Genomic DNA, 25,617 nt, shown 5'->3' with positions numbered 1-25,617 from the left:
TGTCTTTCCCCTTTGATTTTTCCTACACCGAAAATTATTTTCTGATTAAAAAAAAAAAGAAACAGAAAATCATGTTTCAAACACGACTATCTTATCTCTTCTTTTTCCTGTTTATAGCTTCAGGAGGTGTTCATCTGCGATGATGAATGGCCAAACCATCGCATCTATTCCTGCTGGGTGACAACAGGCCCTTCTGACCAGCGACCGAGATTGGACGTTTCCTCTGCAAAAATCACACCACCCATGATCACTGCCGAAAAAAAAAAAAAATTCACACCTACTCTTCATTTCCAAGTACTCAGACAACCGGCCAAACAGCCCCAGGGTAATGTCAACTCCGCCCCTTGTCCTCCATCCTCATTTCATCTTTCTGCAGGCTGTGAATTTTCTCTCCTCTCATCCCTGGACAAAAGTCCCAGCCCCTGCTTTTGGGGATGAGAATTCATCATGGAAGATCAGACCATAAAGAGCTGGGGGTAATGATGCACTTTCATGGAAAATCAAGGTGAACAGTCATGAGGTCCCTGATGTTTGCTCATGATGGCCTCCTTGAAAATGCCTCCTCTTTCCCTCTCTCTCCTTCCTTCTCCTCCCTCATCGCTTATCATGATAACATAAGGTATCTCACTTGTTGAGCAGGATGAGTTGAATTTAATTATTCAAGCATTTATTCATGAATGCTTGAATGACATTTCCCTGTCGGGCAAAATTATGGCCAAATTCATCTATGAGATATATGTGGTAGGCCTATATGTAAAGAACTGCATCAACCGATTTATAGCAACTATATTTCATAGAATGTATGAGTCAAGACTCTATAAGATACAAGTTACATTATATCTATTCTTTGCATTTGATTAGCCCATGATTACCTTTCATTAAATTTTCAATTGAATTATTCTATTTTGTTCAATATCCTTAAAACCAGGAAGAAAAAAAAGGAAAGGTGAAATGGCATATGTATATGCTCTTCTCTTTCTGAATAGGGCTGAATCCAGAACATGTTGAAAATGCTTGTAAGATATAAGTGTGAAATACTAAGAAAAAGTCATTACCGAAGCAGCCTACAGCCATGCAGAGCTCTTTCCTGTGATGTTGACTTAATCCACATGAATTCCTCTCCACTCGTTAGCCTCCGGGACAGAGGTGAGCCCTGGTCGACTACAGCCGATTTGCTAACTGAAGGCTTCTATGTTACAGTCGGGGTCGCGACCCCCGGGTCAATTGACTCCAGGTGTCAACCCTACCCAGCAATCTCTCTCTGTCTGTCTCTCTTCCATCTCCGTAGCACTCTTTACCCATGTTTTCTGGTTCCCTTTGAGTGTTGATAGCACCTCTATTCCTGGAGCAAGCGCTCATATTTTCTGATCCCACTCATTATATCGCCATGAATCATATCACAGGTATTCCTATCGACACTCTTCCCTGCACCTTGCTAAGAAATCCAATCCGCCAGCAAGAACAAAGTCTCTCTTGTGTACAGAAATTTTGACACTTATTACCGGACGCATGTCTGAGCTTTGGGGATTGTAACTTTCCCTGTGCTTTCTCTTCCGCAATCAAATCAGTTCAACAGATACGAACATATGGCACATAAATAATAATAATACATTTGATTCACACAAAATGCATCTTTTATCAAGAGCTATGCAAGCTTAAAGGTACATGTACTATTTTCCCATTGTAAGTTGTACCTGCTTGTCCTTTGGGAGAAACATACCACCTGTTACAAAGTAAAAACAAAAATCATTTATAAAATGAAATACTTTAACACAGTATAAATCAGAATAATCAAATCCTAAATACTGCAAGGTTTACTTTAATGGAAGAAGATAATTTCTCACTTATCTCCCTATTCCTCTTGTCTGATATTGTTTTTTATTTCTACTTTCCAACACAGATTAAATCTGTTTCTCTTCAGCATTGGATTATTTTTCTTCTCGAGTGTTCAAACAGAATGAGAAAAGAAGACGGAAAAAAAAATCAGAACCCCCCCCCCCCAACTCGGATTCTATTTTTGGAATACACGAGGGAACCTTTTATTTTCACATCTAAATAAGCCGTGTGTTCCTCCGTCAGCAGATCTGGCAGATTTTCTGCGCATCTTACGTTTCTGAAGTCGGAGGATTTGCGTGTGGTCATGGAATGAGTCGACGTGATGAAGGAGGGGAGAGATGGAAAAAACAGAAAGAAAATACAGAGATGGAAAGAGAGCAAGAGCGAACGAGTTTGAAAGAGGCATTCCCACTCTCAAAAAAACCCTAACAAATGTTTGTGATTATCTCATGGTGTAAGGCGGCCCTCCTGTTGAGCCGCGCTGAGTGGTGCAACCCAAGTATCACCCTATCCAGGGCAAACCCAACTTCCAATCCCTTGATTTTTCCTGGATGATCAACTTGGAAAGAGTCGGGATTCTCTATCACCCTACTGAACTGAAGAACCCCTCTCCCGAGATGATTATGCTGGGGAAGAGACGCATAAATGGGCTTTTGATTGGGACTCAACGAGCTCTGATAGAATCAGGAGTAATTTGAGGGCTGATCTGAAGCTCAGCGCTTGACATCCATTACACATACGTGGAAGTTCATGTACAGAGAGTATATCTAACATAACAAAATTCCACCTTTTATACAAAAACATTTTCATCAGAAATATGAAGATCAATGATTGTTTTGAAGATCAATGATTGTTTGGAAAGATATCTCTTCTCTGTCACTGACATGCATTCAACTTTATATCAAACAATCAAAACAATTACGTTTGATCCATAATGGGTCGGCATCTGTACATCCAATTCATGTTAAAAAGCGAAACTCCAGATGTGAACATTCCTGTCATCATTTCATAAAGTAGAAAGGGGGAAGCGGGCTGTCATAGCAGGTCCACACAGAGCCCACCATTGTTTCAAGTTATCGTCACAGTGTCAGATGGTAAAAACATGGAAATGCTCCAAATTAGATTCGATGCAAGTTCCCCCCAAAAATAGACGCTGAAAATCTGCCTGACAAAGGGCCCCTGGGTAAAGTCATTATTTAGGCGACACTTCAGCGAACCGAACGGGGGAGGAATTGTTTCTTCGAGGAACAGCAATGAAGTGATGAGAGAAAGTTGTTTGGTAATCTGATCAGAGATAAAAAAAGGGGAGGAAAGGGATAGTTGTCGCGTTTTCTCTCAAAAGGGGAACATAAGCACTGAAAGAACTCTTTCCACTCATCTTTTTTGTTCTAGTGGGTGCATCTCTTCTTTTTCTTTTTCTTTTTTTTTTGGGGGGGGGGGGAGGGCAGTGATACTACAGACAAAGAAAGACAGACAGATAGTCTATTTGTTTTCAGTAAGATCCTCAATAAAATGTGGATGGAGGGGATAAGAGGTAAACAGGCACGTTCTTTACACAAGCACGGCGTTGTCCCCGCAGGGTAAACTTGAACCTCCAGAGAATATGCCATGATCTGGAAGGAACGGGAGAGGACCTATTGGGACAAAACCCGATATGATAATGTCGGAAATTCCAGAAAGAGTGGAGAAATGCAATCCTAGGGATGAATTCCCTCCTTTGTTTCAACTACAACAAACCTATGTCACACAGTCCCGAATAATACACAATACAACTTTGAAAGAGGATATCTCACATTTTGAATCTGTTACTTGGCACAAGGCATACAAACTATACACCACTGATTCTTGCCTGGAAAACAGCATCGACATTGACAACCACACATACAAATCTCACCTCAACCATAATCATTACCTTCTTGAAGCTTATTAACAGAGACACACAGACAGACAAAAAAGGTGCAACTTCAGCATTGGCTGAATAGATATGCCACTTTAAAATGCAACTTTTAAGAGGCAATACAAAGGTGATACACTGTTCCGTGCAAGCAATGGCTAGTAAGTTCACAGATAAGATAAGGTACTTCTCGTTGACTTTCCATAAAATCTGCACCAACAGGATGTACATAAACCACAGAGCAATCACTTGACAATCAGCCGTTGTTACTTTTTTCTCATTTTTTTTTTTGTCTAAATAAAAATGAGCCCACACAGACTTTTTACTGAAAAGTCAATCAGCCCCAGTCGCCATCCACTCTTCACAAATTCTTAAATGATGAGCAATGTGAACTCACTGCTTGGTTTCACAGATTAACCCTTTTTATGCCAGGGACTTTCGACTGTGTGTACAACACTATGGGGTTTTTCTGCATCAATCAGCACTCAAAGCACATAAAGGGTTAACAATGAACTTCAACTCATGCATAAATACATACATACACACACACACACACACACACACACACTCACACAGACATACAGTGTACAGAGAGGGAGACAGACAAACAGACAGACACACAAACAGACAGACTGATGCAGCAATCAACCCCACAGTCGCATGAAGCAATTTATGGCATTTCTTTGGGGAAAGGGAAGCGAAGGCATATGGGTGAAAATCGAGCAGCTACACAAGACTTGTCGAGTACTCACTGGTGAATAGACTGATGAACGTCTCGGACAACTTCGGTGTCAGGAGCGGTTCTGGCAGCTCCCGGAAGTACTGTTTCAACATGTCCGCCACGTCATAGGCAAGCATGCCCTCATAGTTCAGAGTATCTGAAAGCGTGACGGCAGACAACAAAAGAAAGATTAGAAACGTATTTCCTGCCATATCTCACAAAAGATTAGCAAAATATTTCCACATCAAAACCAGTGTATGTGAGTCTCATTGATTACACTCTAAATCCTATAAATACACCATATCTTTAGTGTCAACACTAATTGTAACACATCATCTATGGTTAGAAGTAGCGACCTGCATGATCTAATTAGATGACTTGACTCTGTGTGCTTGTTGGTTTTCATGTCCTCACATTTGTATTCTTGACACTCCAGATTGCAACATCATGAGGCTTTTTTTTTTGGTCATACTAGAAACTCTTTGCTCTTGGCTGCAGACTCTTCAACTGATCCTTGCATGACTTGGTGCAGTGATAAATGAGACCAATGAGTAATCAAGCATGTAATTGGGAGGGGGGGATTTTTAATCTTGATTGCTTTCAGTACCATTCTGCTCTGCAGACATACTTGTAAGTCTGCCTACATAAAACAGCTCTCTGGCCAGAGACCATAAAATCTATTGCAGTCATTGGGATAATCTACTCTCGATGTACGTCATATCAAAAGCAGGCTCAAGCAATGACCCGTTTATCTTTCGGTTACGTGGCAATCATTGAAGCTTCACAGATCTGCCACCACCTCGATGAGCATACAAAGGCCTATAAATACATTAATGGACTGAGACCACTTTTTCCAAAACTTGATCACAGGAAGCAGCATCTAAGTGCCAAGCACTGTTCGAGGTAGTTTCAAGACACAGGTACTTGAACACCTGATATCTTATCGGTTCCTCAAACTTACTGATGATATGGACTTCACAAAGGAGGGGCAAAAATAAGTCCAAAATATAAGACAGATGAAGGTAAATAGAGACAGCATATCATAGCTACGATATTCTTATATATGTCATATATATAAGAATATCCTATCTGTGATCTGTTGCTAAAATTTCATGCTGCGAAAAAGGTTGTCAGCTCTCATTTGTGAAAGTTTCATGTCATGCATTGTTCTGGTTTAACAGTAACTAACAGAGATGAATTCTGCAATTACATAAAAATCTTCAGATGTATATTTTGTCACACCAAGGCAGTGAGTTTATATAGTCTGTTCGTTTTCATCAGTGCTTCAATCTTTCTCAAAAGTTGCAAACGTACCTTGACTGGCTTCGTTCATCTTCTTCAGCTGCAGGATGCGGGAGCGGACACCCGGCTTGCGGAAGAGCCCCACGGCCTCGCCGGCCTGGCGCCGCAGGTACCGCATGGCGTAGAGGATGTTCTGGGGCAGTGGCTGGCCCGTCCGCTGCAGGTGGTGCAGCAGGGGCACCCCAAACACGATCCGGTCCTTGAAGTCCGCCGTCTTGGACCGCTTCATGAATCGTGGCACGATCCTAGACAGAGATATAGAGAGAGTATATGGATGAAAAAATCGTGGCAAAGTGGGGATGGTTTATTGCAACTGAGAGGACATACAAGTAGGCTGCAGAGCTTGCATAGTAAAATCCAATTTAGCAGTACAGGTGACTTCAATTATAACTAAGTCCTTGGGACTGCCAGTTTTCGTTTGTTATATATCAAAATTTTGTTACAGCTGAACAGTAAAGATATTTAGATGATGATTTTGGGACATGAATTTTTACTTCGTTGTAATAAGAATTTCAAAATTACTGTGTTTGTTATAATGAGAATGCACTATATAATCCTGGTGTGAAAAGAAAGAGCAATGAGCAATAAAGAGAAAGATAACAATTGGTGATGAGAAATTGGCTAAAATATCCACAGAAATATTAATAAACAGATAATGACAGAGACACATCTGGTATCACTTAATCATTATGTCCACAACACATTGATATCATAGTCAACTGACTTGTCAAAATCCCCTGAGCCACTTTGTATTGATTGGCATTCTAGCATATAACCACACCATTGAGCTGAAGATGTATGGCTGAGTGTGATACCAATGAATAATGTAGGTAGCAATTAGCTGATGGAAGCGGGTGGTGTGACAATGTTCTGAGGAGTGAACAAATGTGTTTGTCTGTTTTTGGCTTTTTTTTGGGGGGGGGGGGAGGTGCTGTTTAACTGGATCGCTATGAGTCATTGACCATTCTCCTACTGTAATGGATGACACAGCTATGTAGATTGTACTGGGACTACACAGGAAACAAATGGCTGAAATCTACTTTTGACATGTAAACACTATCGATAAGAAACACATCTAATGGTTACATGGCTCTGGTGTACACAACCAAAACAATCATAGGCCATTCTTTATTTTTCTGTTTCTTCTTATTCATGGAAATACAGCACATGACTGCACTTCAGCTTTGGAAAAGATTCAAAGAAAAAAGTTGTTTATCACTGTCGTTAATGACTAATGTGTTGGCTCCATTTATCACAAGATTCCTCGGTAGACAGATAGCTGTAAAACTGCCCTGAAGACGTTGACAGCGCCAACTCTCTCTTTCTCTCTCTCTCTGCCCTTCCCTAACCACAGCATGACAGCAGATGAACAATGAATCCCATAGGATACCACTAGGATTGATATCTCTACATGACTTATTCTTCCTTTTCTTTTCTTATGGCAGAATTTAGACCAACAAAAGTGTTTGGCCACACATACAATATCTTACACGTAAGAGAAGCAAAGATAAACGTGTATCACCAGCGACAAACATTTCCTGGTAGTAAGCCTCTGCTGTATCCAAAGATCCATCTTCTTTTTTGCCCATGTTGCATTATTTTTGTTCTGATTCTAGTTTTCTTTAGTTCCGAGAGAGTGGCTGACTTTGCAAAACAGCCAAACAAGCATTGTAACAAAGTGAACAACTTAACCACACATCCTTTCAATACATAGAACACAAACTTGTTGGGAAAACAATTTTATTTTTACACCATAAACCCTGCCATCCCCCCCCCCCCAAAAAAAAAGAAAAAAAGAAAAAAAGAAAAAGACAGACTTGCTCCTGAGGATCAATAGCTCTCATGAAAAATTGACCACACATTTATCTCATCTGTAAGAAAGAAAGAAGGAGGGTGGGGATGCCCAATAGGCTTCTTCCATGAAATCAAAAAGTCAAGTGCTTCTACAAATAGCATCCCGCGGGCCCGGTATATCACACAAGGAGAGATGCTATCTATGGAAGACACTCACTTCATATTCCTCGCTTAAAGAGAATCTCCTCTCTGAAGCATTAAAACGTGCTACGAACTGAGAGGTGAAAGATTCCTTGCAACTGCGTGTGGAAGCAATACGAAAGTTGTGGGATTTTGACTGTTCATCCATATTTCATTACAATCTTTGTTCTTTATTGTACAAACCAAAGGGGAGAGTTGTGGGGGCAATGGCATCACGACTAAAGTTAACCCTTTATGTGCTGTGAGTGTTGATTGGCACTGAAAACCCCATAGCCTTGTACACACTGTTTAAGTCCCTGGCACAGAAAGGGTTAATTTTCATACAGTGATTGTTACTGATGCCCTGATTTCATGCAGAAATATAAAGCTTTCAGACACCCCCCTTTTCTGCTCACTTTCATTGGACTTTTAGTGTAACTGTTAGTGAAGATTATATATTTTTCTTTCTGATCACAGTCTAGGCAAACCTGGAGAGGACTTCTCCTTTAAGTCTGCACTGCCCTAAGAGGAAATTTCTCTCGCATCTTCCTCTTAACCTCCTCTTCAATGATGTATTGTTTACATGATGATGAGAACAGCTTTTTGAGAGCGAGGTCACAGCTCAAGTCATTCAGATAGAAAGATAGATAGATAGAAATGAATGGATGGATGGATGGATGGATTGATGGATAGATTGATGCACATCTTGGACATGATCAATGGTACTGTCACTGGCCATATCAATATTAACTAAATAATCATTGACCTTAGCATGATCATGGTGCAGTAAAGAAGTGCCATTACTGAAAAGACAGGCACCTGAATGATTTCACAAGACTGCAATTAAACTTGACATTATCACAGATAATATCTCCCCTTATTCTTAACTCAAATTTGCCTGCACTCTCTTGTCTTTTCTCTGTAAATATTTGCCTGCAGAATTATTTTGCATTCCTCAAACTGGCTTCAACTGATCTTTGGAGGCAAATTGGTCCAGTGGGCATTGCAACAGTAGATGGCCACTGGAACCCTGAATACACAAACTTTCCATTTTTGCCAGGGGTCGACCGGTGGGTCATGTAATGGACACTGCCAGGAGGAATGCCAAAAATGGATGCACAACTTCGTGAATGCTTCAGATTCTGAGATGAAGAGTGTGCGTATGAAGGATACTCTGGTGAGTTGCTTGATTGTATGTAGCAAAGTAGGAAAATAATACACAGATGGATGCAGAGATAGAAAGCAGGAAAGACGTAATGAAATATCAGGAGAACGGCAGATAAACAGGTGTATAGTTTAATGTATCCACTACGAGATAAGATTCATGGATCAATGTATTGATTGGAAGATTGAGAGATAGACTGACAAAGGTATGGACAGAGGGATGGAAAGATAACTTGATAAAAAGATAGAAATACTGATAGTATGGATAGATGGATGGACGAACAGAAATTATATGGGAAATGCACATGTAGCCTTGAAAAGTGTTGAAACTTTTTTTCAACATCATATCATATATGGAACTTTCTCTCAACCAGAGAAGAGAAATCAGTCGGTGACGTCTATGGGTGGGACCAATCAAATGCTCATGCCTTGGTTGCATCATGTAATGGGGATTCTCCCTTCTACATTTTTTCTGAACTTGATCCTAAAAGACACGACCCGAGCGTCACTTACGTCAGGGAAGCGGACTCGATTACGCACATTTTTCTCGCCGTTAGCCAGTACCCACTTCCACTACCAGGTGTGCTACTCATGGATTTTTTTCTTTTTCTTATTTCCCTTTGCCCGTATTCTTACCACGTCCAGCCGGTCCGATGCGTGACAGAGTACCTCTCCATGACAGCAGTCAGTTTCAGCAAGGACAGCTTACGCAAGATCATCAGCTGGCCGACGGACAGGCTGCTTATCTGGAATGGCCTGCAATGATGGGGGGAAAAGAGATATAGAGACAGGAGTTAGGGTACGAGATAGAAAGAGCTCATTAGACTAAGCGAACGGTTAACAGGCCTTCTTGTCATCTCCTCGCTAATGAGGATTCACTTCGTTTTGACGACTTGCCGCAGATGTTCTCTGGCGGTGCGCCTGACGCTAATACGCACTCTGTGACACGATTCTTCTCAACCTTACGAAGTCCATATAACCTACAGGCAAGCCGAGCCTCCCCCCCCCCCCCAAAAAAAAGCAACCGATGAGCAATCAAAATCCCTCATATATAAATCAAGACTAACAGATGCAACTGCCTTCTTTATTCCGTGTCTTAATCCCCTCTGGAGGGATAATATCTGGAGATCTACTGATCTCCTTGAGTACTGATCTCCTTGGGTACACTAAGTCCCCCTCTAAGTCATCAGATGTAAATCATGACATTTGATTCATATGCTTCATCTGTACCATCGTTTCACTACCATCGTTAATCTAAAGAAAACCTCCAAACTCAATCTGACTTGGAGTGCACCAGATCCCACTTCATCTAATCACTCGCACTGTACATTATGACACATACTTTTCTTGGTCTTAATGGAATGCAAATCTGCCATAGACTAATCAGGAAACCCGAAACACATCTCGCACAATGCCGTAATACATCTCTTAAGTCTTCTCTAAAAGGAGATGCATTTGTTAAATCACTCAACAATTACGATGACAACACAACTGAATGAGATAAGAAGAAGTTATTAATTAGGAAATCAGATCTAAACGGAAGCTAACTGACAAGGAGGGAGCCCTGTCTCCATGGTTCGCATATGTCCTTTCACTCAAGACAGAAACAAAACTTGTAAAAACCCAAGATCAGGGTAGCATTTCTTGTCGGAAGTCAATCATTTCCTCTGCAGTAGCTACGTTTCCCCTTCTCTCATATGATGATAAAAATCATATCATTCACTAGCCCTGCTGGGAGTCTTAAGTCTTCCTGCATTTGAATTAATTTGGAGATAATGCCTTCTGGCACCCTTTAGGATGGAAGCATTTATAGAGAAAAAGAAGAAAAATTGCAGGATTTTGAACATTATCACATCAAAAGCAAAAGTACTGTATATTGTATTGAGCAATATCCGGTAATAGGCTTCTGAGATTGTACAGCAGTTTCAGATTTACAACAATACTCATTCATTCAATCACACTCAGGAGTTATCCAATCGTTTTTTCTTTCTTTTCTTCTGAGTGCTTGCTTGCAATTTGAGTCTCAAGCACTATAATTGAGGAGGTGGAACATAGCATGACTTGTATCAATTTCCTTCACAATGTGTTCACATCATGCTTCATGTTTAAACTGCTGTATGGGTGCATATAAAAAGTTGTGCGTTTGATACTGACAGGCCGTAAACTCTGTGACACAACTGTTAGTGTTGCTTGCAATATAAGAGCTCAGTCAGAGGAGCAATTCCTACGTCTGAACAACTCCTAATTCTAAACTTAAGTAGACTCATGCCTTGAAGAAAAGTGATCACATACACCACCATCCCCCCCCCCCCTTCCTCCACCTAAAAATTTGCTGATGTCTGAAAAGCCCAACACAAGCAAAGGCTTGCTTCAGCCACAGTGCCTGCACTCCTGGCTAGCCCTGAAGATGACTGGATGTGCACCTATCTTGACCCCTTCCAGGAGCCCCCTCTTCTTGCTGGGGACTATCCATCCCATCCGTCCATCAACATGGGGCAGGATTAGGGCCTGGATTCCTAATCTCTACAGCAACATAACCCCGCTGCACTTCTCCTAGAATCCTCCCAGGTAAACTTGGGTCAACATCATCATCATCATCCTTCTATTCCCTCACCTTGGTAGTAACTTCCCCTCTGCTTATCCTCACCAATACTCTTTTATGCTCCTAAGAAAACTGCTAAGATCTAAATAGCAGAGCCAAGAATGGTATTCTCTTTAACCTCTCTGTATATTCATACAACAAATATATTTAAAAAAAAATGTTCATTCTTTGCTGCTGAATCTTGCTATTTATTTCATTTTTTTTTAAGAGAGAGAGTTTAAGTTACACAAGGATATTCAGGCCATATTTGCAGGAAACACAGCAGACATCAATGATATAACATGATCGTATAATAGCATAATGTTATAACCCCTCCCAATGAAAAAACGGGGAAAAAATCCCTCCCCATTCCTGTTCTTATTCTTTTCCAACATCACTAAAAGAATAAGCTTTAATGTTTCAAGTGCATGCTTGCTGGCATGTGTATGTTTGTCATGAAATAATAACGACATTAATGACACCACATTTTTTCTAACTTTAATACAAAGCAATGCTTCAAGTGCATGCTTGCCAGCATGTGTATGTTTGTCATAAAATATTAACGACATTAATGACATCACATTTTTTCTAACTTTAATACAAAGCAATGCTTCAAGTGCATGCTTGCCAGCATGTGTAAGTTTGTCATAAAATATTAACGACATTAATGACATCACATTTTTTCTAACTTTAATACAAAGCAATGCTTCAAGTGCATGCTTGCTGGCATGTGTATGCTTGTCATGAAATAATAACGACATTAATGACATCACATTTTTTCTAACTTTAATACAAAGCAATGCTTCAAGTGCATGCTTGCCAGCATGTGTAAGTTTGTCATAAAATATTAACGACATTAATGACATCACATTTTTTGTCTAACTTTAATACAAAGCAATGCTTCAAGTGCATGCTTGCCAGCATGTGTAAGTTTGTCATAAAATATTAACGACATTAATGACATCACATTTTTTGTCTAACTTTAATACAAAGCAATGCTTCAAGTGCATGCTTGCCAGCATGTGTAAGTTTGTCATGAAATATTAACGACATTAATGACATCACATTTTTTTTCTAACTTTAATACACAGCAATGCTTCAAGTGCATGCTTGCCAGCATGTGTAAGTTTGCCATTAAATCTTAACGACATCCCACGGCAATTGCACGCGGAACGGCCTCTCATATTACGTGAAATTCAGCCCACATGTACGTGCAGCCAGTTACCGAATTCTTGTGCTTAGCATCACAAGACAATGTTTCAAGGGCATGCTTGTCAACATGTGAAAGTTGGGCAAAAAAAAAAAAAATTGTAAATGACATTAATGACATGCATCAAAACAGTGCCATAAAATTATGCACATTGTCATGACACAAGGCCGTGGGATCATCACGTCAAAGAGATATGGGATTAGCAATCACATAAATCTTTGATGATAAGATAGGTCAAAAGCCCCTGTCATGTTACAATCTAAAGTTCCTTAAGTCCTTTTTGAGGCATCAAAGTGAATTAAAAGCTTTAAGTCATTAACACATTTTCACTTTAATGTACACATTATCTGCAGTTTTCTATTGTCTTTTTTCTTCTTCAACAAACCAAAACAGTTTTACCATGACCAAACTGTTACTTATATGATTTTAAGACCATTACTTATAAACATAAACATAAACATAATCAGTCCTGCGTGATCTTGTTTGGTATCACTCTGCATTGCCCTGAGGGGTTCTTATGGATATCCCATCATTCTCTGTGGAGGATTTAGAAAATGGTCTGTTCTGTCTTTCAAGTCACTGTGGCCCTCGCTTTAATTCCCTAAAGCTGAGTTGAGGGGCTGTATCAGGCCGAGAGATAACGAGGGTATCCCCTCTTTGGGGCAATCTTTCTCATCTTTCTGTCTTTATGCTGCTATTTGATAATGGTGTATGATGGGAGGAAGGGGGGGGGGAGGGATCTCCCCACTGGACCCCCTGCAAAAGCATGCGCTGGAATGCCGCTGCTCCTCGTAATCGAGTGCCTTGCACGTCACATGAACTCGCCGAGTTCTCGTCTGGAGTGCGAGACCGTCCTTCCAACGATGACGTCAAGACGATATATCAGGCCGGCAGAAGGGGCAACCGTCTCAGGGCAACACTTTCCGCCACATCGATATAGTAAGAAATTGTGGAACACCTCACATCAAAATTAATTGAAAAATTGAAATCACTTAGAGTATTAAGCTGTAAGTATAGTCAATCTGTAATCAAAGCATCTCTAAAATGTCTTAAATTCACTCTGAGTCACAGATTTACAGATATCCTTTCAAGCCTTCTCCCTTATCAATCTCCCTACAGAAATAAAACAGCCAATGCCACTCTATCCGTGTGTTTTTCTTTTAAGTTCATCAACTTGGGGCGAATCGAATGCTGCAGATTTAGAGTTAAGCCTTGTGTGGGGGGCAAAACGTGGGTCAAATTATTCCAGTGCATAAGGAAAATTTTGGGACTCTGTAGTTCACACAAAGATGTACACATTAGCACTCTATCCATATTATGCTGTTGCAGCATAGCAGTTTCTTTTCCACACACATACAATTTGCTCACAATGATATTCGAGAGAAGAATGAGTCAGCTTTGTCTTGCCTCTTTGGGCAATCTGCGAGTATCAAAGGACACGTTCACCCGAATATATGTGTGAATTGAGTGAATGCTCAGTATTAGTAGAACACATCAGTGAAAGTTTGGGGAAACTCAGACTATTGCTCAAAATTAGGAATTTTTAAAGTTTCAGTGCCGCCATCGCTGGATGAGAAGACTACTCCAGTTTGTGCTGTCACACGAGAAGAATGATAATACAGAAAATACGAAGAAAAGTCAACATATTTCAATTTTACTAGCATAATAAAAGAGCACATGGATTGCCTCTTTCAGAAAGCAGGAGAGAAAATACTGCTCTTGACATATATGTCAGCAACAAGTTAAGGGAATTATACTATTGTGTACTTGTCATTAAAGAAAATTAAATTTGTGTTGAATTCTCCTTATATTTGCTAAATTGTTCTACATAAATGACACTATAAACTATAGCAGTATTTCCATCCAAACTTTATAAAATTTCATAACTTTTGAACAGATTGTCCAATATTCCTCCAACTTTCACTGATGTGTTTTTACAAATATTGCTGAATTCACTCAACCCACCCACATACCTACATTGAGGAGAATTTGTCCTCTTTAATATTTGGGGGAGGATTTAACTCACTCGAGAGCCTTAGAGGGTAGGGAGGCGGAGATTCATGCATGCTTACCGAGAGTTGAGGCTTGGCCGATGAGACTTCTGAAAACTGTGCCATCTGATCCTTGGCCTCCTAGCACTGGTGAGACAAGAAAAGCAAGATGAGCAAAAGTAATGACATTATTTCTTAAGTCACAGACACGCACACACACACATACATACAAAAAAGAAAGAAAGAAAGAAAGAAAATAAAGCTTCAAAGGAATATTAAACAAAACCAAACAGAACACGACAAAACAAAAAGACAGAAATATTGGTCAGAGACCATTGGAGACACATGCGTTTTATTAGTTTGGTTGCTTGAAAATTTTATTCTGGAGTGGGAGGCTATAATTTGTTTTGCTTTCATAATTTAACAAGGTTCCTTTAATTCTGAGGCCCCGAGACTTGCCAATTGAATTTAGTGTCTCCTGACGATGCATGTGCATGAAGCACGCACACAGACACGTGTTTACTGGTATGTGTTAAAAGTTTTCATTAGTATTTGTAAAATTTATATGTTACTACTTCTGGCATACAGTTACATCCAAGACTAAATCATCAAAGCATGCATATTTGACGAACAATTTTCCTGCACTTAACTCTTTTGCAGATTATACAATATCATCTTTCATATAACTGCTAGGAATTCAGAGAAAAAAAATTCTTATAATTTTCAAGCTTTTTCCTTTGGCTATGCTGAAGCCGCCCATAACCCTCAAGTTCCATGAACACAAACACTTGCCAATTGAATTTTGTGTCTCTTGACGATACATGTGCATGAAGCACACACACAGACATGTGTTTACTGGTATGTGTTCAAAGTTTTCATTAGTATTCGTAAAATTTATATGTTACTACTTCAGCATACAGTTACACCCAAGACCAAATCATCAAAGCATGCATATTTGATGAGCAATTTTCCGCCACTAAACTCTTTTGCAAATTATACAATATCATCTTTCATATAACTGCTAGGAATTCAGAGAAAAAAAATTCTTATAATTTTCTAGCATTTTCCTTTTGTTATGCTGAAGCCGCCCATAACCCTCCAGTTCCATGAATACAAAACCTTCCTTTAATTCTGAGGCACCGAGACTCGATAACTGAATTTAGTGTCTCCTGACGATACATGTGCATGCACATGAAGCACGCACACAGACATGTGTTTACTGGTATGTGTTCAAAGTTTTCATTAGTATTCGTAAAATTTATATGTTACTACTTTTGGCATCCAGTTACATCCAAGACTAAATCATCAAAGCATGCATCTTTGACGAGCAATTTTCCGGCACTAAACTCTTTTGCAAATTATACAAAATCATCTTTCATATAACTGCTAGCAATTCAGAGAAAAAAAATTCTTATATATAATTTTCAGGCTTTTTCCTTTGGTTATGCTGAAGCTGCCCACAACCCTGCAGTTCCATGAACACAAACACTTGCCAATTGAATTTAGTGTCTCCTGACGATACATGTGCACGCACATGAAGCACGCACACAGACATGTGTTTACTGGTATGTGTTCAAAAGTTTTCGTTAGTATTCGTAAAATTTACATGTTCTACTTTGGGCATCCAGTTACATCCAAGACTAAATCATCAAAGCATGAATCTTTGATGAACAATTTTCCGGCACCAAACTCTTTCGCAAATTATACAATATCATCTTTCATATAACTGCTAGAAATTCAGAGAAAAAAAAATTCTTATAATTTTCTTGCATTTTCCGTTTGTTATGCTGAAGCCGCCCATAACCCGCCAGTTCCATGAATACAAAACCTTCCTTTAATTCCGAGACTCAGAGACTTGCCAATTGAATTAAGTGTCTCCTGACGATACATGTGCATGCACATGAAGCACGCACACAGACATGTGTTTACTGGTATGTGTTCAAAAGTTTTCGTTAGTATTCGTAAAATTTACATGTTCTACTTTTGGCATCCAGTTACATCCAAGACTAAATCATCAAAGCATGCATCTTTGATGAACAATTTTCCGGCACCAAACTCTTTCGCAAATTATTCAATATCATCTTTCATATAACTGCTAGGAATTCTGAGAAAAAAAGTCTCATAATTTCCTAGCTGTTTCTTTCGTCTAAGCCCAAGTCCCCCATAACCCCTTTTCCTATGAGCATGAAACCTCAATAGATTCTATTTACTTTTTACTTCATTCCTTTTATAAAAAATCATTTCATTAAAAAAACTGACCATAAAAGACAAAATAGGAACACTGAGACAGCTAACCATCATCCATGTGTATACAAATATATATGATATCATTACATAATTTTGAATGTTCTATGTGGCATCAAAGAAATTGCAAAGTCCCTAGTATTCTGAAGCACAGAGACTTGACAATTTGATTTAATGTCTGCTTTATAGAGTGTATGATGCACATGAAGCACACCCAAACCCATGTGTTTACTGGTATGTATTTATAGCTTTTTGTTATTATTCATAAAAATTCATATGCTTCTATTTTTGGTGTGTTGTTCAATCCATGACTGAATCATCAAAGCATACATCTACAAAGAACAAATTTCCGGCACAAAACTCTTACCCAAATTAAGCAATATCATCTTTTGACTGCTGGGAAAACAACCAAGAAAGAAAGTAGGATATGTTACAGACCCCCAATCCCCCTGCCCCCAAAACAACAACAACAACAACAACAACAACAACAACAACAACACAATCTTAGATTGGACAACAGTTCACTTAATTCCTTTATTAAATTCACTTAATGAGAAAACTAAAGTAGATGGACTTAATGTGAACACTGTGACAGCAAAACCACCAAGCATGTTTACGCTGTATATTATCGTGACATGTGTTTAAATGTTCTGCACGCCATACTGGAAATTGCTCAGGTCTGTGCGCTGCATCTCCACTCAGCCACTGAGCTAGGCAAGAAGAGGCGAGAAGACTAAACAAACACAAATGTTGCCCATGCAGTGCCTCACTGCACGTTCCCCCTTCCCTGATTCATGTGCGTTGATGCATTGTGTAAATACTGAGAGACATCCATCATAGCCCTCCCCTATATCCACAAGGCAGTGACATTTGATTTGCACTTGTTACCACACTCTGGCCATCTCAGCCCTACCCCCAACCCACCCCCCCCCCCCCCCCCCATTATTTGAAATGCTGTATAACCAAAGATAATGATGAAAGTCACGACAATCATGAATATATTTCCATGATAGGAAACATGCATTAATTGGAATACAAATAAGAATGTCATATCGTCGGCTGAGAACTAGAAGGGCTTTATCGCATTTTTTTTTTGGGGGGGGGGGTATGGGAGGTTTACCATGTTGTAGAGCTCAATCATATCTACATTATGATATCAATTCTAAATCAATTTCATTTTCAGTAAAATGTTAAAAATCAAAACGGCAAGGATGCTATTCTACCCTATATCTGGAGCAATGCTTATAAATCTACCCACTTCTGATTGAATTATAAAACTTTTTATTTTATGGGAGTTGACTGTTTCGTTTTTCTGTACGCTCGAAATCTTAGAACACGATAGTGCCCTTCTGGCTCTCAGCTAATGCTATGTGACATAAGCATTCTAATCATTCATGAAAAGGACAGGACTGCCAAAACGGTTGTCTGTTTGCATTTCTATCATTTGCACCATTCAAGCAGAAAGGGAAAAGGCAAGGAGACATGCTGGAGAATAAATACATGCTTTTCTTTTTCAAGTGTTTTTTGCTTTGAAATGTCCTGAAAGAGGGACAGCAAGTTTTAGTGCATGGTTGCACATGACGGACAGGCGTTAACAATCCTAAAATGTCATTACACGGCCGGCGTAGCAGGGGCATTTTATCGTGGATGTGTCAAGTGTGCATAATGAATGCGCCCCACTGACACACCTAGGGCAGTGGCAGCGGAGGGCTCCATCTGGGATGCCCTAGGAGTGAGGGAAGGATAGAACGAGAGAGAGAGGTGGGATGGGATGGAAGGAGGAGAGAGGGAGAGATGGGATGATAGGAGGTAGAAAGAAAGATGGAAGGATCATATGAGAGAGGTAGAAACAGAAAGACGGACACAAAGTCACTAGCAAAAGGAAATATGGGAGACTTACAAACAGAAGGAGAAGTAGGAGGCGAGGCACGAGGAAGAAAACCAAAGCACACTTTTCTGAAACAATCTCAGATGAAAATATGAAATCTACTACATTCTATCACTGTTTAAATTTGTTGATCCCGTCAACATCAATTCTCTTATTCCATTCTTCTTTTTACAGGGATGGCATTTAATGCAAAGAAGTCCAAATGCATGTCATCTGCTGGCATTGATTGATTAATAAAATGGAATAAAATAAAATGTATAAATAAAAACAACAACAACAAATCAGCCAGCATGAGAACTACACAAGCCCTACAGTGTGTATGTGTATGTGTATGTGTATGTATCGCTTTATTTTGGATTGTTTGAATGTTTGCCATGCATCTGAGAACATTGCCACGTGACGAGTGTCGAAATTTACGATGTTGATTCTACAGGCAGACAGGCTAAAAATGCACAAGTGGGCCTCAGCCATTCCGACTAAATTTTGCACTGAAACCTGGATTGATGCATCTGAAGCAATCATCGTGACACATTATGGAGGTTAGACCACCATTACATACTGCTTTTGTGCCGGTGTTTGGCATTCAACTATATATACTGCCAATAAACACACTTTGTACGTCACCACATATATTTCTTTCTCAAAGCTGAGAAAACATCTCCATGATATAAGTGTAACCTCTTTGTCTTTATATGCCAGTCACTGCTTGTGAAAGGCAACCCCAAAGACCTATTACTTTCAGGCGAAGATTAACGCCCCCCCCCCCCCCCAAAAAAAAAGACTATAAACACACAGAATGATTGTTTGGTCTACTCCAAGTTCTTGCTTATTTTCTGATTCCCTTTTCTTTACATGCCTTCTTTCAACCTGCCCTCCTTCTCAAGGCTCAAGCCTCTTTTTCTTTTTATGTTTATTGTCTTCTGTTTGGTTGTTGATGCACGGTGGTGATAATGTTTTCTCACCTGAGCAGATGAGTGTGGGTGTAAAGTGTAGCAATGGCATCGTAATCCCTTTCCCCTGAAAAATTTCACCCATTCTCACATTCTTGATACTATTCAGTTGGGGAGTGTGAAAATCTGAGCTTATTCTGACTCAACACACAGCACTTTTGTTTAAGAGTGCTGTTCCACACTCTCCTTCAGATCTATCCAATGCACAGAAGAAGATACGATAAACACCATACCCCATCACAGAGAGGCGAGAAGCTTTGGGGGTCACTGACCTCTAGTAATGGAGTGCAGCAACAGTGTCCATTCAACTCAAAGATATCTTTCATCAATGCCCAAGGGTATTAGTTGATCTGTGGGTGTATGGGTATAGGCCTACTAATTGCATGTCATTGCTCTGTGGATTCACGGTCAAAGATGACGATATTCATCATGCATTTACCAGCAGATTCTGCCTCAACTATTCGCCTTCCTCTGCCCCGCTACCAGCACATTGCTGAGGATTTAAATGACGCCGACCTGACAGTTCAAAGAGTCAAGTTACTTGCCATGTTTCCCCAAATTTAAGCAAAAAAATATTGCATCCTGCATAACATGTGCTTGCATAAATATCACGAGACATATTTTACGAACTCGCCCCACATCACGTGTCTGACAAGGCTTTTGCAGTGAAATTCAACTCCAAGTTCAATGACGAATGCAACGAATACAGCAAACTCAAATGAACAAAACCATAAAAGTTTCATTAAAATGGGACATAGATTAAGGAGGCCATGGCAATTCAAATTTCACATGTTTTCATGCAAGAATGATATCAATTCCAACTGCAACGTGCAACACGGCATGATGCGATATAATGTCATCGACTAATAAAAACAAGGAAAATGACGTTTTGGGGGTTGTGGCAAGAAAGTTGCGATCTCTTGAATCAATCGAAAACCCCAATATTAACTGTACACTTTGAGCAGGATTACAATATTTACGCACTAGTGCAAGTTAAATCGATTCTGTTTCTAGAAAAAGTTGCACTTGATATCAGACGCAAATCTTGCCATTTATTGCAAATCAAGTGCAACTTGTTGATAAATAAGGGGAATGCGCAAAATTTGCAATTAGACTTATTAATTTATTTGCAGCTGATTCCAACCATACTTTCTTTTGATGCCCCATTAGGACTATTATTTTACAACTTTAACCCACTTTTTAAAGTTATCACCGTTGCATTATAACATGTCTGAGATAACACTCATGTGAAGATACACATTATTGCTCTGATCTCATTTCATTGTTACAATTTACAGAGTAGCCTTAAACCAGCATGTTTCTGAAAAGGCAGCAAAAATGATCACTGAAGTATAATAAAAAAAAAAAGAAGGTATGTTTGCATGATAGTCTTCATGATAAATTTAGGTGTGGCACTGTTGCATTTCCTGCTGTCAAAAACATCCAGCTCATGAATGTCAACCTAGATCACTGACGTCAACCTAGATCACTAACTTCAACGTTGTATCGTCTACCTCTTTGTCAGTCTATAATGTCCCTACCGACAAAAATGGAATAAATTATTTCTCTGCCATTGGCATTTACTTCTAAAAAAAAAACCCCCAAAACCCAAACACTTAAAACCCAGAGAGGAAGAGATAAAGAAAGAGAAAGAAACAGTGAGATGCAAACGAATATATCGATTACTATCTCTTGCAGACGTCTATGAAAAAATACCTGCCAGGCACAAAGACAGGACTTAAGTAACCTGTACCAGTGGAAATTGAAAAAAGTGCACGGACGGTCTTTGTTTGTTATTCCGACACGCTAAGTGACACCTAAAAATAAAAGCCATTTGCATCTTAGGTCGATAAGAGGTGATGTATACTGTCAGATCCATTTGAAGGAAGTAGACCGACGAGCATTAGTGGAACTTCAGCTCTTCTGCCGTGTTTTTACTCGAATGCAGTCAGCGGTGAGAAACTGACAAATTAGACTCTTCGAACCCCTGCCAATCTTGCTCATGAAATGGAGCGTTACCATATTTCTATTTTCCGTCACTGTTGGGGCAGGAAAGTTTCTGACAGCTTCTGAAAAGCATTGCTTATATTCTCACCATATAAGCTCACTCACATTACCTACAGAAGTTACATAACCAATTACTGACTTTTCATCTAGTGCTTGGTACTTGAAGATGACCAAAAAATAAACACAAAATCAAGAAACCATCAGCACAACAACAAAATCAAAATGCTGTCTCCAGTTTTCTGGATTCTCAAGTATCACTCTGAAGGCATCCAAGATGCTAATAGTGGATTGCTTGTTCTTGCATGCTCATCACCAAATATCTACACTCTACAAGAGAATCAGATGGCAAGAACCCTGGACGCCAAGCTACCCCCAACAGAGGACTTCTGATGACTCGATTTGGTGTAAGTTTCCAAAAATACCTTCACGCACCTCAGTTCGAGAGAGCCCCTTTCCTTTCTTTTACGTCTCTTTGTGAGTTAATTGAATGATCCCTTTTTGCTGCAAAGAACGTGAAATTAGTCTCGAGAGTGAAACTCTACACAGCGACAATCCATTAGGCCCGGAGACGCTAGTGCATTAATTCATGAGTGAAATCATGTTATTCACGGTCCAATCCTACACCCCAGACATACCCCCTGGACTGGATTCATTGTGAGAGTTGTCCAGAGGTTCTTTACACTTCACAGTACTCGTTTTGTATCTCATTAAGTTTCTTTTTATATACAGACAAAACATATGGAAATGCAGTTCTAAAATGGGCCATGATCAATCAAAGGAAATGCCCCCTTTGAATTTTCTTGGTATGTCACAAACAATGGAAATGTACACTAAAATGGTGAAACCAACCTAGAAATCAAATCATGTGATACAAATGTAGGGTTGCCACCTCCCAAATGCTGCTACGCTGCTTTCCAGCACCCCCTTCCCCCCCCCCCCCCACCCATACACATCTTGCTGTAAGATAAGGCAGTTTATGAACAATGTCAAGTAGTTCAAAATCTTTTTGTTTTGTTTGCTTTTAACTTTTTCACCATGGGCCAGGTTACAAGCGCTTCAAATCACCTGCTTCTTTTGGTGTATGCATCACGGAGTAACCTTCATCACAAAGGTGTGCTAGTGTGAATATGACGTACCAGTAAGCCAATCTATCTGATACGAACATGTGTGGGCGTATGAGATGCCTGCAACTTTTAAAACATCTCAAGAGAGAATCTAAGACTCGAAGACAAGAAAGTGCGCTGACAGTCTGAAGGTCTATTCAACTTTACATGGCTGATTAATTCACCTCTACAATGCAGGTACATTAAAGATTATCCTCAGACCACATAATATACTGTAAGAGATAAAGTCTTTCAACCCTGCTGGCCTCCTTAGTACAATCATAAGAATATCATATTCACTTTTATATTTAAACAGAAAGAGTAGGTATCATAACTGACGCACTATCATAAAATTGTAAGTAGCTTTGTCAAGGTTCTTTGGAGACTCTGTTTCAGAGGATCCTTAGCATGCAAGATGGTCACTTTGTGGCTAATGCAGTCCATTAAATCTGCAAAGTCTGGTGCTCCGTTAGTGGGCGAGCCATGCTCAGGGGAGGACGGAATGTGAGAATAAGGAATGGGCGCAGAGAGGGAGGAGGAAGAACCCAGAGATGGGGAAAGGATGATGTGCAGAGGAGAAGATGGGGTGCAAGGGAAGGTGGGATGAGGTACAGGAGATGAGGATGCAGAGACAAGGGGACATGAGGATGATGAGGATGATGAAGATGATGAGGAGGAGGAGAAGGAAGAAGAGGTAGAGAATGAAAAGGATGATAAGGAGCAGAAGAAAGGAAGAGGAGGAGGAAAAGGAGGAAGAGGAGGAACAGGAAGAGAAATTTTAAAAAAAGAGGAGAAGAAAAAGGGATCATTATGATGATTTGGAATAAAGATGATGATGATGATGATGATGATGATGACAGAGAAGAAGTAGCAGGAGAAAAAGATGAGGAACATTTACAAGAGAGGTGAAGGATGAAGAAACAAGAAGGAAAATGAAGAAATGATGGAGAGGATGGAGATGTACAAGAGGAGGATCAAGGAGGAGGAAGAGATGTAGATGAACTTGGCATGGAAACTGAGAGAGGTGGAAACAATATGCAGGATATTTTTGACACATCTGGCAGGTGTCTTTTTAACTCAAGTTTTGATGAGCACACCACCCACATATATCACTGATCTAATCATCAAAGAATGAAAAGAAATACAAAGAAAAAGTGGCTTTTGGACAGGAACACATCGCACACTTTATAGCCATAGGGTGTCAATTTCTTGGCTGGCTAGACTACGCTGGCTAGACTACTACAGGTGAAATATTCAGCCACAAGAAATTTCAATTTCTGCTCCTCTCTGGAATGGGAATACTGCGCCACCTTCACTTCTCGCCGACCGGCTAGAGCGTCGCATTCCTGCCATCTGGGTCAAAACGGTGGCGGTCGCACGAGTCCACAGAAGGTGAAGGTGACGAAAATGCAAATCTTTCCACAGTGTCTAGCTTGCAAAGTCAACGATTTCGGGGTCTTTGCCGGCCAAGGTTATACCAGTTCCCTGGTGAGAAATGTGATAAGCGCTACCATAATAGAGCTTTAATTCACCACAAACTGCTTATATACCCTTGCGGCAACATCCTTCCCCGAAAATTCCCCATGCTTGGGGTCAGTCAAATATATAATGAAATACATCGGATGAGGCATTTCCAATTCCAATTTCAACTCACTCTGGTCCTTCGCCAAAAAAGAATAAAAAATCAACCCAATAAAATAACTGCATCCATTATGGCAAAACAAGACAAATTCAACAGTGCCTCCTGCTTCAAAAGCAAATATTAATTTCATAATCATGTAATTACTGTATAGAAAGAAATATACTTGGGATAGTCATTAGAGCATATGAAAGCTCACAAAGACTACACAAAGTTCTGCACAAATCCTTGTTCTATGGGAATTGTTTGACTGTTCCCGTTTTGAGCGGATCATGGCGGAACTCTGGCAGCATTTCCATTCGCCGATCCCCACGATGCGTCACATTACGACACTGGGGACCCTGTTCCTAACCGCTCCCCTCCATCCCCCCCCCCCCTTCATTCCTCCTTCTCTCTTTCTCTTTCTGACAGGATGCCAGTTGGTATCGGAAGTTTTTGATTTCATGCTCCAGTTGAAGCAGGGTGATGGTGAAAGCAACACTGCTTTCTAAGCATTGCTGCATAACAGCCAGATTCAAGGAAAACGAATGTGGAGAGAGAGAGAGAAAGAACAAGTTCCGAGAGACTGCAAAACAAGAGAAAATAGATGAAAAAAGGAGAGAAAAGTGAACAAAAAGGTGATAGGATTAAGGCCGTTTTCATATTGGCCGAGAAATGTAATCACAACGCAGAATTTCAATTATGGTTACAATTACAATTAGAATTATCCTCCGTACACACGAATGAGGAAGGCTTCGTGGATTCTGTGGCTTTGAATTTCAGAGTGAGGAGGGAAGGTCTGGCTTCTCTCTGAGTTCTTATCAATCACTCTTATGCCGTAAGTAACACACGCTTTGACGACACTGCAAGCATTTGAGAAACACATTTTTTCTACAGAAGTGGTTGGAAGGTTACTGAAAGCTCCACTCAAAAAAACTTGATGTGGAGGTCAACCTGTACATACAGCTGTGTAATCGAAATCATTATCATAATCCAATCATAATTTTGGGGAGTCATAATTGGAAAATACCTCAGGACCATCATCTGAAACACAATTGGAATAACGATTCAAATCATCCTCCGCGATTCCAGTTTGTACACACACAGCCAAAATGCGTCGTTCGAATCATGATG

The 25,617-nt window shown here is 40.0% G+C and overlaps 1 protein-coding gene across 1 annotated transcript in view; it reads right to left on the bottom strand.

Moving 5' to 3' along the window:
- LOC139734614 (rho GTPase-activating protein 7-like) overlaps positions 1 to 25,617 on the bottom strand; it is a 93,799-nt gene that overhangs the window by 11,713 nt on the left and 56,469 nt on the right. Inside the window, exons 7-10 of the mRNA XM_071645401.1 lie at positions 14,755 to 14,820; positions 9,528 to 9,647; positions 5,766 to 5,998; positions 4,483 to 4,608 (exon numbers count right to left, since the gene is read on the bottom strand). Of these exons, the coding sequence (XP_071501502.1) occupies positions 4,483 to 4,608; positions 5,766 to 5,998; positions 9,528 to 9,647; positions 14,755 to 14,820 (545 nt within the window). The remainder of the gene's footprint in view (positions 1 to 4,482; positions 4,609 to 5,765; positions 5,999 to 9,527; positions 9,648 to 14,754; positions 14,821 to 25,617) is intronic.

Source organism: Diadema antillarum, unplaced genomic scaffold (assembly GCF_040938485.1).
Source record: "Diadema antillarum isolate AM-2024a unplaced genomic scaffold, OU_Dant_1.0 scf00000026, whole genome shotgun sequence".
NCBI lineage: Eukaryota > Metazoa > Echinodermata > Echinoidea > Diadematoida > Diadematidae > Diadema > Diadema antillarum.
This window is presented reverse-complemented; position numbering and strand designations above follow the sequence as displayed.